Below are 18,020 nucleotides of genomic sequence, written 5' to 3' on the forward strand. Positions count from 1 at the left end.
AACCAGGTTCCCTCTTGGGTACGGATTATGTGTGGGTGAGGAGGAAGATGGTTCAGATTGATAAAGCAATACCCCTGGGAAAAAGACGATTAACATGTAGAAAGGGATTTCCCTGCAGTATAAATACCAGCACGCGCCCTCCTGGTTGCTTCAGAGCCTTCCTGATGTATATATGCAGGTAGTGAGATTTGAAACGGCCCTTTGAAACAGTAATATAATCAAACTCTGATTTGGGGAGCAGCAGTTCTCCTCCTTTTTCTACTCTCTTGTGGGAATGAGTTGCCAACCTTTTACTTCGGCTGATACCTTTATACCTCTGAATTCCGAGTCTTCTGCAACTCTGCCTCTGATAATGCATCACAGCGCTGCCGAGTGCCTCCCGGTCTCCAACCACGCCACCAATGTGATGTCTACAGGTACTGACTCCCATCCGGGTCTCCGTGTGGCCTGGCCTAAAGATTTCAGGATGGATCCTTTGGATCTTGTTAGCTTAGAATCTCCTCGCTTCTTTTATTTTCTCCTTTAATTTAAGTTAAATATTAAGTACATTTAAAAAGCCAAAGTACCTAAGAAATTGTTAAAGAACTATTAGTAAGCGTTGTAATTTCAATTGCTGGTTTTATTATAAAGAGGATTTTCTACATAACAGTGAGTCTGGGTGTTTTTAATCCAAAAAGCATTTTTATGTAAGCATTTATGGATCAAGAGCAAACTAAAGCAATAGCCTAAATAGTGTTTAAAAGGTGTTACTTCTTTATCTTAAAGATGTATTTGGTTTTACCATGTCCAAAAACAGCCATATACCTCACAGTAAACACAACTGAATGATTTCCAATACCAAAAACTATGGATTTCAAAGAATAAAATAATTAAATGATTTTAACAAACATATTTTTAGCATGATTCAAAATTCAAAAATCAAAACTAGAAGACACATGTAACATTTAGAACCCATAAAACTGAGTTAAAATCTCTCAAAACTGAGTTCTGAAGAGACTTCAACCTCTAACGAAATTTTAATATTTTCTTACAGAACTTTCTTATGTAAAAATTAAACTTGAAAATTTGAATATATTGTCTCAAATACAAATAGGTATGTGTTGCTAATGCACCCTTTCTTTATGCAGTAACAAAGTTTTTAAAGTAGATTTATAAGCGGACAAAGTTTTGAATTAAGTAAATTTCTTTCATAAGTAAGTTTGGGATTAATCTGCAGCTGAATTTTTTTTTAAATCTAGAGAGTATGTATCTGGATTGTGGTAAAATTATTAATGTAGAGGGGTTTTTTTTTTTCATCTACCAAAGATTCTCGTAATTTAAATAAAAAGGCAATAATGGAAGTCTCCCAAACATATTTTTTGGAAAATATAATAAAGTATTTTAACCAAAAATATGTGCTATAATTAAATGTAAGCAGTTATCACAGTTAATTGTATATTTTAAATAATAGATCTATTCTAAGTATATATTTAAATAATATTTAAATACATGATTATAGCATTTGATTTTATAATTTTTCCATCAGATCAAATTATAATATACTAGGTAAGGAAGTAGAAATAATGCCTATAATGAAAAGAGCATTGGATATAACATGGGTTTCATGTTTGTTTAATTTTGGATTGCATAGTGAGATTTTTATATTTGATCATTATAATATAAAATATTATAATGTAAAATTACTTCAGTTCTTTCTGCATGTCAATTTTAAAATGAAAATTTGAAGATTTATCAATAGTAAGAGAAAATGTTGCTTTCTGAAGTGACCTCATATCTCTAATCACTAGATTGTATCTCAGAATTTTCAAAGGATTCTAATTCTATACTTAATAATATCTTACATTTATTCAAGAATTTATAATCATATTTATGCAAACCTATCACTATGTTCAGGATATGAAGGAAAAATGAGGAAATACATAAGGAGTGGTTTTATTGTCAATACCCATACTTTTAGTCAACTTGGTGACTCATGCTTAAAGCTTGATTAAAGTTTAGCAATTCAAATTTATTTTCATAATACACATTGATTCCACAAGACAAGTAAAACTATGAATGAGGTAATATTTATATACTGCTTTCAAACTTTATAGATCTCAAGTCACTCAACAATTTTTTTTGACCAGCTTTATTAGTAGAATTTTTGCATTGATTGTGGGCATCCAGAAAACTTCTTGATTTCAACATCAACATAAAGACATCATCCACTGTCAAGGATTTTTCATCAACATCTGCATTTAGTGGGGTTTTTATGATTGTATCCAAATAGAGACCAGTTGCTTGGCCATTTTCTCTTTGATGGAAGAAATTGTTAGGAGAATAGAGATAATGACTGTTCAAGAGTTGGTTTATGTATCCATTCTTCTAGAGAAAGACCACTATATACAACCATATTATACAAGAATTTTACGAGATTATTCCTCCAGTTTATTGTAATGTGTATATGAGATGGAACCTACAAGAATTCTGCAACTCCCAATTGGCCAATGTCCAAACCAGTCAGTTACCCCTCATAGAGCACAACATAATTAAAGATTGTTATCCACATTGATAATTTATGATCTGGTTACCTAAGACAAAATTTGATTTCTGCTTTTAGCCTCCTCGGCAGAGAATTTCCCCCAAGTGAAAACAAATTATTGCCATATAACTTTAAGAATCCCATAAATGTGTCTTTTTGCAATGAAATGACTGTGTCTTGAATCCTCATACATTTTCTTACCAGTCCCGTCTATTTTGTCTTTGATCCAAACTCCTAAATGTTTGTGTGCATATTTCCTGGTGACATCGTTGGGAAACACAGCAACAGGACTTCATTATTCTGTTCCTTCCTGTCATTATGGAAACCAGCCATCGACCTATGGAGTGATGGCAGGTAAGAAAAATTGTCTGCATATGTGAGGTTGAGTCTGGGGACACTAAGATGGATTTCTTGGGTCTGAGAGAATCTTATTTATTAATTTTTATTCTCAACTTAGTTAACATACAGCGTAGTCTTGGCTTCAGGAGGGTCTGAGGGAACCTTTAGCAGAATGTGTCATGAAATTCTTATCGCTTAACCTTGGAAATTGCTGGTAAACCACTACTTACTGAAATGTTCCCTAATATGTGATACCTTCAGAGATCATAATGGTTACACCTGATTGCCCTTATTCTACATAACCCTGAACTTCTGTGCTTAACTCTTTTGTTTGCTTTGTATGAATTTTACTCTAATTCATTACTGCCAAACTGCAGATTGTCACTTGATGTTATTGATGTTACTTATGTCACCAGTTATAATATGGTTGTGACTAGCCTCTCGTGCTTATTTAAGTTTAAACATAAACTAGCTAAAATAAGGTCAAATTTAAAATTTAGTTGTTCGGTTGCAGTAGCCACATTTCAAGTGTTAATAAACTCATGTGGCTACCAAAGCAGACAGCACAGACTTCTACAACATCTCCCTCATTGCTGTATTTCTTCTGGACATTTGGCCCGTGAAGGTAAATAAGACATTGAAAGCTAAGAGTGAATCGTAGCGGCTTTAGTGATAGTTGTTTAAAGCTGTGGCAGCTCTGAGTTGTTGTTAGTCTTAAATGAGATTGAAATAGTTGAAGTTACTTTTGTTTTTCCTCTGGACAAAAAAGCATCACTAGATCAAGGTTAATTATTTATTGATGCTTGTATGAAAGCACTGATAACACATTTCTTAAGAGGAAAATCTGACCTAATCTATTCATAACAAACCTTATGACTTAATTTTAAGATATGGCCAGACAAAAGATTTTAAGGGTTTAATAAAGTACACAATTTTGTATACATATTTTTTGGGTATTCTTTGACCTTTTATATTGGTTACTACAGGGAGAGAAACCTTATGGGTGACAACAAACTACTGAGGTTCTATGTGAGAAAATAAGAGAGAGAGTATGTGTGATACTGAGGGAGAAGCTTTAGATAAATGAATCCTATATTAAGGAAATCTTTTCTTTTTTTTAAGTTTATTTATTTTGATAGGAAGAGAGAGAATCCCAAGCAGGCTCCATGCTGTCAGCTCGAGCCCCATGTGGAGCTTGATCTCAGGAAATGTGAGATCATGATCTAAGCAGAAATCAAGAGTCAGACACTTAACTGACCGAGCCACCCAAGCACTCTTGAGGAAATCTTTTCTAACTGCTGTGTCTTGTTATCAGCCCTAATAAGTGATGGGGTGGGGGGAACCCATGGATTTACAACTATAAATTTGAAATAAAATTTAACAAGTATTTTAGTTCAACACTTAATTTCTCCAATTTTTTTCATGTTGAGACTAAATAAAACATTAAAACTTAAAGCTATTCCAGAAACAATGTTCTCCACTTACATTCCATCAATGAGCATTCTACATAAACTCGTATCCTCACCTTTATGGTAAGATGAAGACTAATGAAGACCTGTAAGTCCTAGTATCTTTTTTTAGTAATTATAAAATGGGGACGGCCATATTTTTCCCCTTGGAAGACTGATTATTTATGATTCATATATTTAGTAGTTAGTCAGTATTCATGGTTAATGAGAACAGCCCTCGTTGATGATAAGCTACTCTCATTATAAACATAGTAGAATGTGCATTGAGCCACTAGAGGTGTAGGCAGAATGCTCTGCATGGCCCACACCACATTGGGATCTTGAAGACCAGATGTGACCAGCACATGGCTGTACGCGACTGTCTCTTGGAGGAGCAGACTTGCTGACCACAAAGCCAGGTCCAACTTGAGGTGCCTTCAAAACTAGCAACAGGTGGCACAGGATAGAGGTTCACCACAGACCAAACACTGAGATGGTTTTTGCTACCACCTCCCTACCCCTTGAGGCTACTGCCCTAGTGGGTTTGCAGCTGGCCTGAGAATTCTAACCCGTTTCTAGTTTCCAGGCCCAGGCTCACAATGAGAGTCCACAGGCAGCAGGGGCTGTTACTGACAAGCCCCCTCAGCAGGCACTCAGCAAACCCTCTTCCTCACTGCAGTTGAAAAGGAGAGCTTCCAGAAAAGCCCTTTAAAATTATCCAAAGCCTGTGTTAGTGACATGAACAGCAACATGGTCATGCTAAGACTTGAATGTATCGCTAGAGTCTTAAAAGTTATTTATATTTAGTCACCGAAAGAAAAACTCACCGTGGCAAGCATCGAGATTATATTTGAATATCTTTTGAGAGTGATATGCTTTATTATTGGAATGTCATTATTTTGACATATATTTAGTATTGGTTTTTGCATCATAGATTAAACCCCAGAGAATCCGAACTCTTCTGTCTTTATCCCCAGAGAAGCTACACAAATTGAGTTATAAAACGCAGGAATTCAAAAATAAGAGCGCAGAGATATAAAATACACCAGAGAAACCTGGCTATGTCATTGGAATTTTCTGAGAAGCCTCAGAGCATTCATCAAATCAGCCACTTGCCCACACTCTGCAGAAGCGTCTTATTATCTACAATAAAGACAGTTTTATTGTCATGTATGCGATATGAAAGGAATCTAGAGAAAGACATATATTTCAAAGGATGTGAAATTGCTTTATTTTACTGTGGTACTCTTATACCCGTACTCTGATGCTTACATTTAGTTTGAATGTTTTGTTAAATTAATAACCCACTGGAAGGGAAGAGCTATAGCTAATATTTGTTAAGGTTAGTAGGGAGGATTTTTTTAAATTATGAAATGAATCCACCATGCCTTATCCATATGTGGGCACACCAAAGAGAAAGATTCATTGGGAACGATGAATTAGCCACACCATGAACTAATTACAAACCTGTTCAAGTCACTTAGCCTCTCTGAGTTTCAATCTCTTCCTATCTGAGTTGTGGTGAGAGCTACAACTTTATTGAGGTTGAATTGTGGCAAATTTGTACCAACTTGACCTGGCTTTCCCATGATCTTCTCTTTAGATACTGTTGCAGCTAAATGCCTTCTTCTGTCCCTTCATCCCTGAGAATTTAGATTATTCAACAGCCTACAACATGGATAACAGGAAACAGTGAATTAAAATTGCTCTTTAAGGGGAGGCTGGTGGCTCAGTAGGTTGAGCGTCCAACTCTTGACTTTGGCTCCGGTCATGATCCCAGAATCAAGGGATTGAGCCCTATGTGGGATTCCGCATGAGCAAGGAGCCTGCTTAAGATTCTCTCTCTCTTCCTCTGCCCCTCTCCCCTACTCTATTTAAAATTAAAAAAATTTTCAATGTCAATTTAAAAAATTTAAAAAAAGCTCTTCAAAGTCTCTTCTAGATGAACACAACACAACACAAAAGAACAACAAAAAGACCTCAAATGCTAATTCTTGAGTATTTGAGATTGTTTCTCTTCTCCAGTTTCTGAAGGGGGGGTGAAAACTAGGCAACACGCTCAGTGGGCTGTCCGCTCTGCCCACCATCCTGGGGAAACTGAGCAAATCAGCAGCACAGTAATGTGTGTTAAACACAGCAAGGTCATATTATATAATGGCCAAGCCAAAATGAGGTATGAGAGTCCTCATTTAAAAATTAATTTCAAGAGGGGGGCTCCCGGGTGGCTCAGTCGGTTGGGCGTCTGACTTCGGCTCAGGTCATGATCTCACAGTTCGTGAGTTCGAGCCCCGCGTCGGGCTCTGTGCCGACAGCTCGGAGCCTGGAGCCTGTTTCAGATTCTGTGTCTCCCTCTCTCTGACCCTCCCCTGTTCATGCTCTGTCTCTCCCTGTCTCAAAAATAAATAAAACATTTAAAAAAATTAATTTCAAGAGAAAAGTAAAATAGCTGAGGTTTGGAAAGATGAATTTTTTTTTAAGTTTATTTTTGAGAAAGAAAGAAAATGGGGGAGGGGCAGAGAGAGAGGGAGATGCAGAATCCAAAGCAGGCTCCAGGCTCTGAGCTGTCAGCACAAAGCCTGACACGGGGCTAGAACCCACGAACTGTGAGATTATGACCTGAGCTGAAGTTGGAAGCGTAACTGACTGAACCATCCAGGCACCCGCATTGTTTTGTTTTGTTTCTTTTTAATAATAAGTGAATAAGAAAAGATAATTATGACCGAAAATGCCCTAACTGCTCGTATGCAATAGACAACAGAAATCAGTTTGATGGTTGACATAGAGAAATAGTCAACTTTGGAGCCCAGCTCTCATTCTGAAGTTGTTTTCTTTCCTCTTCTCCTCCTTTGTCTCCCCCTCTGCAGTTCCTTGTTCCTCCCCCACTCCTTCCTTCCTCTTCCTTTCTCTTCTTCCTTCTTTCTCCTCCTTTTTTCTACTTCTCCTTTTTTATTTTATTTCTCCCTAACTTGTTCTGGTGGTGTTGACTCTGAGGGAGGAAGTAATTCTGAAGGTTTGGGGTTTTTGTTTGTTTGTTTGTTTTTTAACCTCTGAATCAGAAAAAACTGTTTCGTAGCAGTAACATGAGGCATTTTCCCTAAGTTTTCTTAGTCTCTCAACTACTCAATTTGATCACTGTAGCAGGAAAGCATTCCCAGGCCACGTGGAAACAAATGGGCATGGCTGTGTTCCAAATAAATTACAAAACCATGCAGAGGATCCCTGCTGTATATGGATAAGATTTTCCCCGTGCATAGAAAAGATCACAATTCACACTTCTGGTTTGCCTCACTTGGTCAGGTGTGAAGAAAAACAAACAAACAAACAAACAAATAAATAAATGGAAACATTGAAATACACATTCCTTTGCATGTCTCCAGCAAAATGGTGAATTTTACTGTGTCCCTCTGGTTCCCCTGTGTGTTCTTGTAAGGCTTCAAGTCCGGACCCTCAGAGACATTGTCAGCATCCAGAGCCACGTGCTCCAGAAGAGCAATTCGCCCCATGCCATAGTGTGTTGAACCAGCCACCTCGGCCTCCCCATTGCTAGCTTTAAAAGATTTACCTCTTTTCTTCTCCCACGTCCGCCACATGGAAATATATGACCCAGCAATTTAGGAAAGCTTTTGTGAGGAGCACCTGGGTGGCTCTGTCCATTAAGCATTCTGCTCAGGTCTTGATCTCTCACAGTTTGTGAGTTCAAGCCCCACATCTGACTGAGCACTGATGGTACAAGATTCTCTCTCTCCTTCCCTCTCCTCCCCTTCCCTGCTCGTGCTCTCTCCCTCTCTCAACACAAATAAAAGAAAGGTTTGGGTGGATTAATCTACAACATGAAAATATACTTCAGACTGTAAAGAAGGTGCAAACACTTCCAAGAGGTTTAGCTGTGTGCTTTTCTAGGCTCACACTGCTTTATCCGTGTTTTGGAAATTGTTTATGAGACTCTGGCTACAGAGGATTCATTGCTTCTTTTATTTTCTTCCCATTTTTTAAAATTTTTTATGACATCTCTTTTTTTAACATTTATTTACTTTTGAGAGAGACAGAGCATGAGCAGGGGAGGGGCAGAGAGAGAGGAGACAAAATCCGAAGCAGGCTCCAGGCTCTGAGCTGTCAGCACAGAGCTTCACACGGGCCCGAAACCACGAACCGTGAGATCATGACCTGAGCCAAAGTCGGATGCTTAACCAACTGAGCCACCCAGGTGCCCCGTTTTTGTTTTTGTTTTTAATCAGTGCTTCAGAAAGATTTAATATCTTTCCATGCATACCCTACCAGTCACTGTCCACTCTCCCCCAAATGTAGGATCATATGAGACACACAGCACTTTGCCTTCGCTTATGACTGTCATGAATTTCTGTTTAAAGTTAATTCAGGAGAAATGTGTCTGTGCAGATAACTGTGGATATATTCACTTAATGAAAAATGCAAACATATCACACATTGTGTTTTCCTTTGCTCTGGATGCCAAACCTTTGAACATAGTATCTCCTGTGTACTTTTCATGGACTCACGTTCAAATTTATATTTTAAATGTTGATTTCCCCAGAGTATTTTTTTAAGCTTATTTATTTATTTTGAGAGACAGGGTGAGAGACAACGCAGGGGAGAGGCAGAGAGAGAATCCCAAGCAGGGTCTGAACTGTCAGATGCAGGGCTCAAACTCATGGACTGTGAGATCATGACGTGAGCCGAAATCAAGAGTCAGATGCTTAAGGGACTCAGCCACCCAGGCACCCCTTTCCAGGGTATTTATAATGTATAAACTACCTCTATAATTTTCCAGAAATAGAGGTGGCTCTCTTCTAATATTTTAATAAACTATAATATTTTCGTCTGAAAGTATATGTTTAATGTAGCCAAATATATTTAAACTGCAGATGTCTTTAAAGGAAAGTACATTTGGCTTACCTGAGTACAGATTGCCTAAAAATTGAATGAGGTGATTATTTCAGTGTGGTTTATTACAGTGCTCATTGGACTTTAGATCTGGTTTTAGCTGTATAGTTGATTCATTGTAGCATCCAATGGAGGTTGTTTAACTTCCTTTTACTTAAATTTTCTAAGTTTTAAATTGTGAATAAAATTTGTTTCTATTTCACTTATATAAAGACAAGATGACAAGTGTGAAATGGACACAGCACAAAGTATCACGTAGATTTGTAGCAGTGTGTGACTATGGTCAGCAAGAAAAATCAAAAACGATGACCACAAAGGCTAATAAATTCAGACCTTATGGCATAGCATATAAAAGATATGTAACAAATTATTTATGGACAATAAAAATTTGACTTAGGTAAAATGAGTTACCTGAAGTGCTTTAAAATACATTAAATGTGTAAAATCACACAGCAGACGGCACATATACATACACAGTGGGATATTACTCTGCCTTAAAGAATGAGATGTCCATTTGTCACGGATGGAGCTAGAGAGTATTATGCTAAGTGAAATAAGTCAGAGAAAGACAAATACCAAATGAGTTTACTTATATGTGGAATCTAAAAAAACAAATGAACAAACAAAGCAGAAACAGACCCATAAATACAAAGAAAAAACTGATGGTTGCCAAAGGAAAAAGGGAGAGACATGGGCAAAATGGGTGAGGGGGAGTAGGAGATACAGGCTTCCAGGTATGGAATGAGTAAGCCACAGGGATGAAAGGTAGAGCACAAGGAATGTGGTCAATGATATTGCTTAAAATTTTTTTTAATGTTTATTTTTGAGACAGCATGAACAGGGGAGGGTCAGAGAGAGAGGGAGACACAGAATCTGAAGCAGGCTCCAGGCTCTGAGCTGTCAGCACAGAGCCCGACGTGGGGCTCGAACTCACGGACCGTGAGATCATGACCTGAGCCGAATTCGGACGCTCAACCGACTGAGCCACCCAGGTGCCCCTGTGGTCAATGATATTGTAACAGCATCATCTGGTGACAGATGGCAGTAGCTATACTTAGAGCAAGCACAGCAAACACAGAGTCGTCCAATCACTATGGCGTATACCTGAACCAACGTAACATTGAGTGTCAAATATACTTCAATACAAAAAATAATAAAATAGTAAGGTAGAGAAAAAACCTCAGCAGCTTATTTTTTTCTCGCTGCTTTTACTCTTTCTCATAGTACTTCATCATTAAGTGTCTTGAGTGACATTTGGTGTTTCTGAATGATACAAAAAGTGAAGATTGTTTTCATATATCTGAGTACCAACTCTTAAAGCCTAAGTGGAAGCAAAGTCTTGAGATAAATATTAAGCAAATCCTAAAATAAACGTGATCGGTTTCCTTTTATGTAATTTCTTTTACTTCAACTAGCAGAAATGCAAAGCTAATAGAAATTAGTAAACATTGGGACACCTGGGTGGCTCAGTCAGTTGAGTGTCCGACTTCGGCTCAGGTCATAATCTCATGGTTCATGAGTTAAAGCCCCACATCGACCTCTGACCGCTCAGAGCCTGGAGGCTGCTTCAGATTCTGTGTCTCCCTAGCTCTCTGCCCCTCCACCACTCACTCTCTGTCTCTTTCTCTCTCTCAAAAATAAACATTAAAGGGGCGCCTGGGTGGCGCAGTCGGTTAAGCGTCCGACTTCAGCCAGGTCACGATCTCGCGGTCCGTGAGTTCGAGCCCCGCGTCAGGCTCTGGGCTGATGGCTCAGAGCCTGGAGCCTGTTTCCGATTCTGTGTCTCCCTCTCTCTCTGCCCCTCCCCCGTTCATGCTCTGTCTCTCTCTGTCCCAAAAATAAATAAACGTTGAAAAAAAAAATTAAAAAAAAAATAAATAAACATTAAAAAAAAATTAATAAACATTTTAAAAATTGATAGAACTGCTTTTGAAAATTTTATCTTGTCTGATCAATATACCACCCACTAAAGCATAGAGTGGACAATTAACTGACTTTAAAAAGTAAAACTGGGTAATTTGGGTTTGTAAAAGAAGCATGAATTTTTTTAGACAGGAATAGTTTCTTTCAAATATATTTCACAGCAGCTAAATTTATTTTATGCTATTTTTGTTTAACTCCTCACTTGTATATTACTTTGCTCCCAAAAAGGACATAGTCTATGGAAAGGGGCACACTTTATAATTACATATTGTCATATAAATAATGCAAGTTGATCATTTGCTGACTTACACTATTCTTTGGTTATTACATATTGATATATTAATATAAGATTTATATATTCTAGAAAATTACATTATTACTCATGTCTTTGATTTGTGAATGTATTTATAGAAAAATAATAGGTAGCATAAACTTGATATATTTTTTCAGTGTTTCCAAGAATGATTATTGCATACATTCTATAGTAATTTATTTTTAGCTTAAATATTTATTTATACTCATAAGAAAAATGATAAATTACCAAGTATTTTATTTGTATAAAATGTCTTGCTTATACAAGTGTCATTAACTATAAATTGAAGTGAAATATCTACCAATAAAAACAATGTATTGATGAGGAAAACAGAAATAAAATGTGTTGAAATTTGGCTGATGTTGTCCTGTCATCCACCCATGCTCCCCAACTGAGAGTGACTCTCCTTTCCTAGTACAGAATGAGATCTGGAAGAAGTTTTTAAAAAATCACATCTTTTAGTGTTTTTGTGATTTATTATTTAGCTCAATCAGTTGATCTAATGCTTCATCATTTATGGGCGATTGCCTATCATATCTAGAATTGCACCCTTCCTTGTCATTAGTTTTGCTCCTTCAATAATAATCAAGAAATGATTCCATTATATTGTATACTTTTCAAGAAATCTTGATGCTGCCTTTTAATAGAACTTTAAAAATTACCTTTTTTCCTTTCACTCCTTGAATCTATTTAACCATATTAATGTATTTCATGTTCTCATTATTTTCTTTTCACCTGCCTTTGTTAAATTAAAAAAAAAAGACACGATTATTTTCCCTTGAAATTAAGCATTGACTGATAAAACAGGGGAGCTTCTTAATATTGTAAAATTAATTTTCTAATACTAAGAAAACTTCCCAGCACAGCACTTTAAGCATATGCCTTGTTTATAATAAACATCACAGATTATTTGCATAATGAATTAAAATAACAGAGATTGAAATCTACATTCCAGTTTTAGTTGAACCTCAGATTCACAGGAACAGGTGTCTTTTAAGAGAAAAATGAAATAATGGGAAACATACTTCTGAGAGTATTTGCTTATTTCTATTTTAATTATTTGCAATTCCCTGCTTTTTTCCTTTGGCATTATTTTTGTTTTTGCTGCTCTGGGGAAGGTGGAAAAGAAGCATCGTTTTTACTAAGCTACTCTGACTGCTATTTTAGAAGGCTGAATGTTACTTAACCTTTTAGAACTGTGACAGTTAGGGGCACCTGGTTGGCTCAGTCAGTTAAGCATCCAACTCAATTTCCGCTCAGGTCATGATCTCACAGTTTCTGAGATCAAGCCCTATGTTGGCCTCTGGGCTGACAGCATGGAGGTGGTTGGGATTCCCTGTCTCCCTCTCTCTCTCTCTGCTCCTCCCCCTCTCTCTCTTTCTCAAATAAATATGAAAAAAAAAATCTTTTTTTAATTTTGACAGCTGTAGGGAAATAATGGTTTCAAAGGTGCAAAACTTTTGCTTGTATAGAAATGGCGGACAATTACAAATCCCTTTCCTTTCCTCTCTTTGTTTATTCACAGGTAGCTTAACCCCTTGTCTTTACAAGTTTCCTGACCACACCTTGAGTCATGGCTTTCCTCCCATGCACCAGCCTCTTCTGTCAGAAGACCCCACCGTCACTGATTTCAAGCAGGAACTCAGGCGGAAAAGTAAATTGATTGAAGAGCCAATAGACATGGATTCTCCGGAAATCCGAGAACTTGAGAAGTTTGCCAATGAATTTAAAGTGAGAAGAATTAAGTTAGGTATGCACTTTTTAAGAGTAACAGGCATACACCTTAGTCTGCAAATCCTTACTATATTACTGTTCAGTCTCTTATACTCTACTCAGAAGTCTAAGACAGTTCTCATTCTACATCTCTGCTGTGGATATAAGTTACTCCAATTATGGAAATCCTACAAAAACCTTTATCTCCTTGTTAATTCTTAATATCCTAAATACATAGGTTTTTAAATTAATGCTATTTTTCCCACTTACCTACCTCAAAATTTGTCTTGAAGTACTTGTTTTTCTATTTTATTTGAACTTAGGAATAGATAAGTCATTCATATGATTCGAAGGCATAAAGGGCGTAAGTGAAATATATCCTTTCTGTTTGTCTTTCCTGTTTATCAGGTTTCTTTGCATCCTTCCAGAGATACCTTATGTACATATAAGCAACTATACAGACCTTTCAATATAGATTTTTTCAAAATATTTTCTATGTTTATTTATTTAGAAGAGGGCTGGACAAAGAGGGAGACAGAGAATCCCGAGCAGGCTCCACGATCAGCAGAGCCTGACATGGAACTCGAACCTATAAACCATGAGATCATGATCTAAACCAAAATCAAGAGTCAGATGCTCAACCAACTGAACCACTCAGGTGCCCCCAGATATTTTTTATTTAACTGTTTATTTTAGAGAGCTTTCCTAATAGTTTTTTTAGTGGGTCTATCAAATTCCGTCACATGAATTTATTATTTAATCAGTCCCTATTGATGGTAAATTCAGGTCGTCTCCAATCTTACATTGTTAAACAGTCCTCCTACAGGGGCATCTGGGTGGCTCATTCGGTTGAGCATCTGACTCTTGATTTTGACTCCGGTCACAATCTCACGGTGCATGAGTTTGAGCCCCACTTTGGGCTCCATGCTGACAGTGCAGAGCCCACTTGGGATTCTCTCTCTCTCTCTCTCTCTCTCTCTCTCTCTCTCTGCCCCTCCCCTGCTTCCACACTATGTCTCTCTCTCAAAATAAACTCATTTTTAAAAAATCCTATGATGATTCACATCATAAATGCCATTTTGTACCTACATAAATTTATATGCAGGACAAGTGTTAAAAACACAATTTCTTAATTAAAGTGTGTGTATTTGTAATTTTGATAGATGTTGTCAAATTGGTCTGTATAGAGGTTGTACCAAATTTTACCACGAGTGTCTCTTGGCAAACTGCTCAGAATATAATCTTTATGAAGGCAGGAATTTTTTATTTTTATTTTTCCTTAAAAGCATATCCTTGGCACTTAGAACAGTGACCGACAGCACACAGAATAAAATTGTTGAAGAAAAATGTGGTTTAATCTTTTGGGTCTTTGCAAATCAGGTAAATCAGATAGGTCAAAGTGGTACCTCACAGTACTTTCATTTTAAATTTGAGTGAAGATTGAAAAGCGGTACTTCATGTGTTTTATAGTCATTTGGAATTCTTTCTCTGTGAACTGTAGATAGCCTTTGCACGCTTTCTATTCAATAGTGTTTTTTAACATAAAATAACTATAAAAATTAACCTTGATTTAAATTCATGAAGTAGTGTATCTTTTGAATGGATTGAAAATGATCGTTCCGCCCTCCGCACCTGTGGAATGAACCACAGGTAATTTTGTAATATTTATTGATGGGCATTGTATGTAACCATTTTATGCATACAGATATATAGCTATAGGCCCTGAATTAATATGCAATGACTATATATGATAAACACAGCAATAGGCATCTTTACAACAACCATTTTCAATGAGCTATTTATATTGCTGTTAATATTTCAAATTCAATGCTGATGGTTGATATCAACTTGTACTCTAAAAATGTTTTGGGACAATCGATGAGGATCTTTGGCCTGAAGCATTGCCAAATGATATAATAAATGTCCTCGAAGATACATGTAAAATACTGGGTGATCACGGTCTTGTAATAAACATGTTTTTAGGGAAAGTAAACACAATTCTTAGTTTTACTTGGTACCCTTTAGCAATATAGTTGAAAATTTTATAGTTGAGATAAAAATATTTGTGATATATCATACATTTTATGCATCATATTTAATACACTGTATTTTTTAGCATATATCATCAGACATTTAATAAAGACAGCAAAAATGTTTTAGTGTCTTATAAAATGTTTGACACCTCTATCCAATGTCACTAAGTACTGTGAATGGCAGACATTCCTGTCTGAATTGTTTTGCCTTCTAGAAAAAATTAAGAGTATTTTTTGAAGTACTTGACAATTCTACATGGAACTTACTAAACAGTTCTAAATTGCCAATGCATATGCTTAAAAGAAATACTTCATAGTTAAAGACCAAAAGACAGACCAAAGTGAATCTTTCTTGAACAGCTGGAGCTAATGGGTCTTTATTGCCCTCTCACAGGATACACCCAAACCAATGTTGGGGAAGCCCTGGCAGCTGTGCATGGCTCAGAATTCAGTCAAACGACTATCTGCCGATTTGAAAACCTGCAGCTCAGCTTTAAAAATGCATGCAAACTAAAAGCAATATTATCAAAATGGCTGGAGGAAGCAGAGCAAGTCGGAGGTACTGAAGTTAGATCTCTGAGGGCTGTGTGATGTTTTAACCTAGAAACAATGGTAGGGAAAGACAGATACCATATGTTTTCACTCTTATGTGGACCCTGAGAAACTTAAGACCATGGGGGAGGGGAAGGAAAAAAAAAAAAGGTTAGAGAGGGAGGGAGCCAAAGCATAAGAGACTCTTAAAAAGGAGAATGAGCGGAGGGTTGATGGGGGGTGGGAGGGAGGGGAGGTGGGTGGGTGGTGGGCATTGAGGAGGGCACCTATTGGGATGAGCACTGGGTGTTGTATGGAAGCCAATTTGACAATAAATTTCATATTACAAAAAATGTTTCATAATACTAAAAAAAGGAAGGATAATGAAAGCATAGGAATAAGTTTACTGAGAAGGGTAAACCGAGTGAGAAGATAAGCTGTAGAAGAACAGGGTTCTAGATAACGTGGCACAGGCATGAGGTGGTGACATGACTTTTTTTTTTTTTTTTTTTAAACACATCCAAATTTTTTGCCTCTGTGCTATACCATAGTGATTGTACAGGAATTTTTATAACCTAATATTACCGTAGGCAGAGAATTTGTACACACCAGTCTTCCAAATAAGTATGTAAGCAATTGCTAATGTAATAAAATTACCTACTCATACTACCATCAAAGCTGGATAAAGAGCAAAGTTTGAGAGCATTTCAATAAAATGTTCTAAGGAAACTATGGTAGGGTCATCATTTATAGACGTTTGTCTTTGCAGAGTTAGTATTTCTGCCTTAACGTTTTTGTGTTGGGTCTTGTACTATAAAATAACACAGAATGCAAAACTGTAAAACAAAAATGTATAGACTTTATTTTGCATTGTTTTATAAAGAAAACTTGAAACTCAAATCTGACAGTTTTTTAAAACCTACTTTGTTTTTGCAATTGTTTCTCTTTTCCCCATTACAGCTTTATACAATGAAAAAGTGGGAGCAAATGAAAGGAAAAGGAAGCGAAGAACAACTATAAGGTATTCTTTTGAGACATTAAAAGGTATAGAGGAAATGGAATATATACATATATATAGTATATCTATGTATATGTTCATATAGCTAGATATATATATAGTGTGTGTGTGTATATATATATATATATATATATATATATGGAAGAGTATTTGAGGATAATATAGGTGCAACATAACACAAATGCATGGTGAATAGAGTCCATTGAAAAAACAAGATTGGTGGAAAAGTATAATTTAATAACCTAGAGCTAGTAATTTTTTAACATTTGATGGAAAAGTATGTTGATTCAAGAACACTCACTCCACAAGTTTTTGGCTAAAACAAGAATTAATTACTTATACAAAGTGTTCATTTCTGCTGTCCTTTCAGATATGTCTTGCTCTGGCAATATGGTATCTATGTTATTAAAAATAGCAAAAGTAGCAATCAGTATTTCAGTCTCTTAAAGTCCAACATGATTCCTTGCATTTCAAGCTAGAAAGACTGTTGGCTCATCTTTTGGTAATTTGTGTGAAAATTACAGAGAAAATGCTAAAATATACATTTTGTTTTGGTCGATGAGTTATTCGCTAAACATCTCACCTATTATAAATAACTTAAATGATTTCTGAGGGACATTTAGAAATGCCCACAGAAGTGTTCATTTCCTTTTCAGGAAGTCAGTGCCCTCTAGTGGCACAAAGGTGGATAAACATAGAAAGTCTAAATTCCCTTATTTCTTCCTGTGACTCTGCTTACGGTACCCTGTGTAACACAAGCATCTAAATGTTCTACAGGCTACCCACTTATCTTTGTTGAAGCTTTGGAAATGTTTTCAGAGTCTTTAAATATTTTCATGTTGATATTTATGAAATTCAACATTATTGAATTTTGATCTGCCAAAACATCATTAAAACACCTTAATCTCACCCTTCTCTATACCCCTCCCTACTTAGTATCGCTGCTAAAGATGCTCTGGAGAGACACTTTGGAGAACAGAATAAACCTTCCTCTCAAGAGATCATGCGAATGGCTGAAGAACTGAATCTTGAGAAAGAAGTAGTAAGAGTTTGGTTTTGCAATAGAAGGCAGAGAGAAAAACGGGTGAAAACAAGTCTGAATCAGAGTTTATTTACTATTTCTAAGGAGCACCTTGAATGCAGATAAAATTTACTATTGTGTAACATCCAATTTTTCTGTTTTTCTTTCCTTTCTCTTCCCCAACAAAAATAGAAATTAGTTATTTGGTTGGCTTCAAAAATTTTATATCAACAACTTTTGCAGACACTTTTCTACTTTAAA

At 36.4% G+C, this 18,020-nt stretch overlaps 1 protein-coding gene across 1 annotated transcript; it reads left to right on the plus strand.

The window, feature by feature from the left end:
- Positions 1–274: 274 nt before the first annotated feature.
- On the plus strand, positions 275–18,020 carry POU1F1 (POU class 1 homeobox 1). The gene is made up of 6 exons (XM_030330440.2): positions 275–416; positions 2,726–2,875; positions 12,969–13,193; positions 15,584–15,748; positions 16,681–16,741; positions 17,675–18,020. Exons 1-6 carry the CDS (start codon positions 275–277, stop codon positions 17,883–17,885), a joined length of 954 nt encoding a protein of 317 aa, XP_030186300.2. The 3' UTR covers positions 17,886–18,020.

This window comes from Lynx canadensis, chromosome C2, assembly GCF_007474595.2.
Source record: "Lynx canadensis isolate LIC74 chromosome C2, mLynCan4.pri.v2, whole genome shotgun sequence".
NCBI classification, from domain to species: Eukaryota; Metazoa; Chordata; class Mammalia; order Carnivora; family Felidae; genus Lynx; species Lynx canadensis.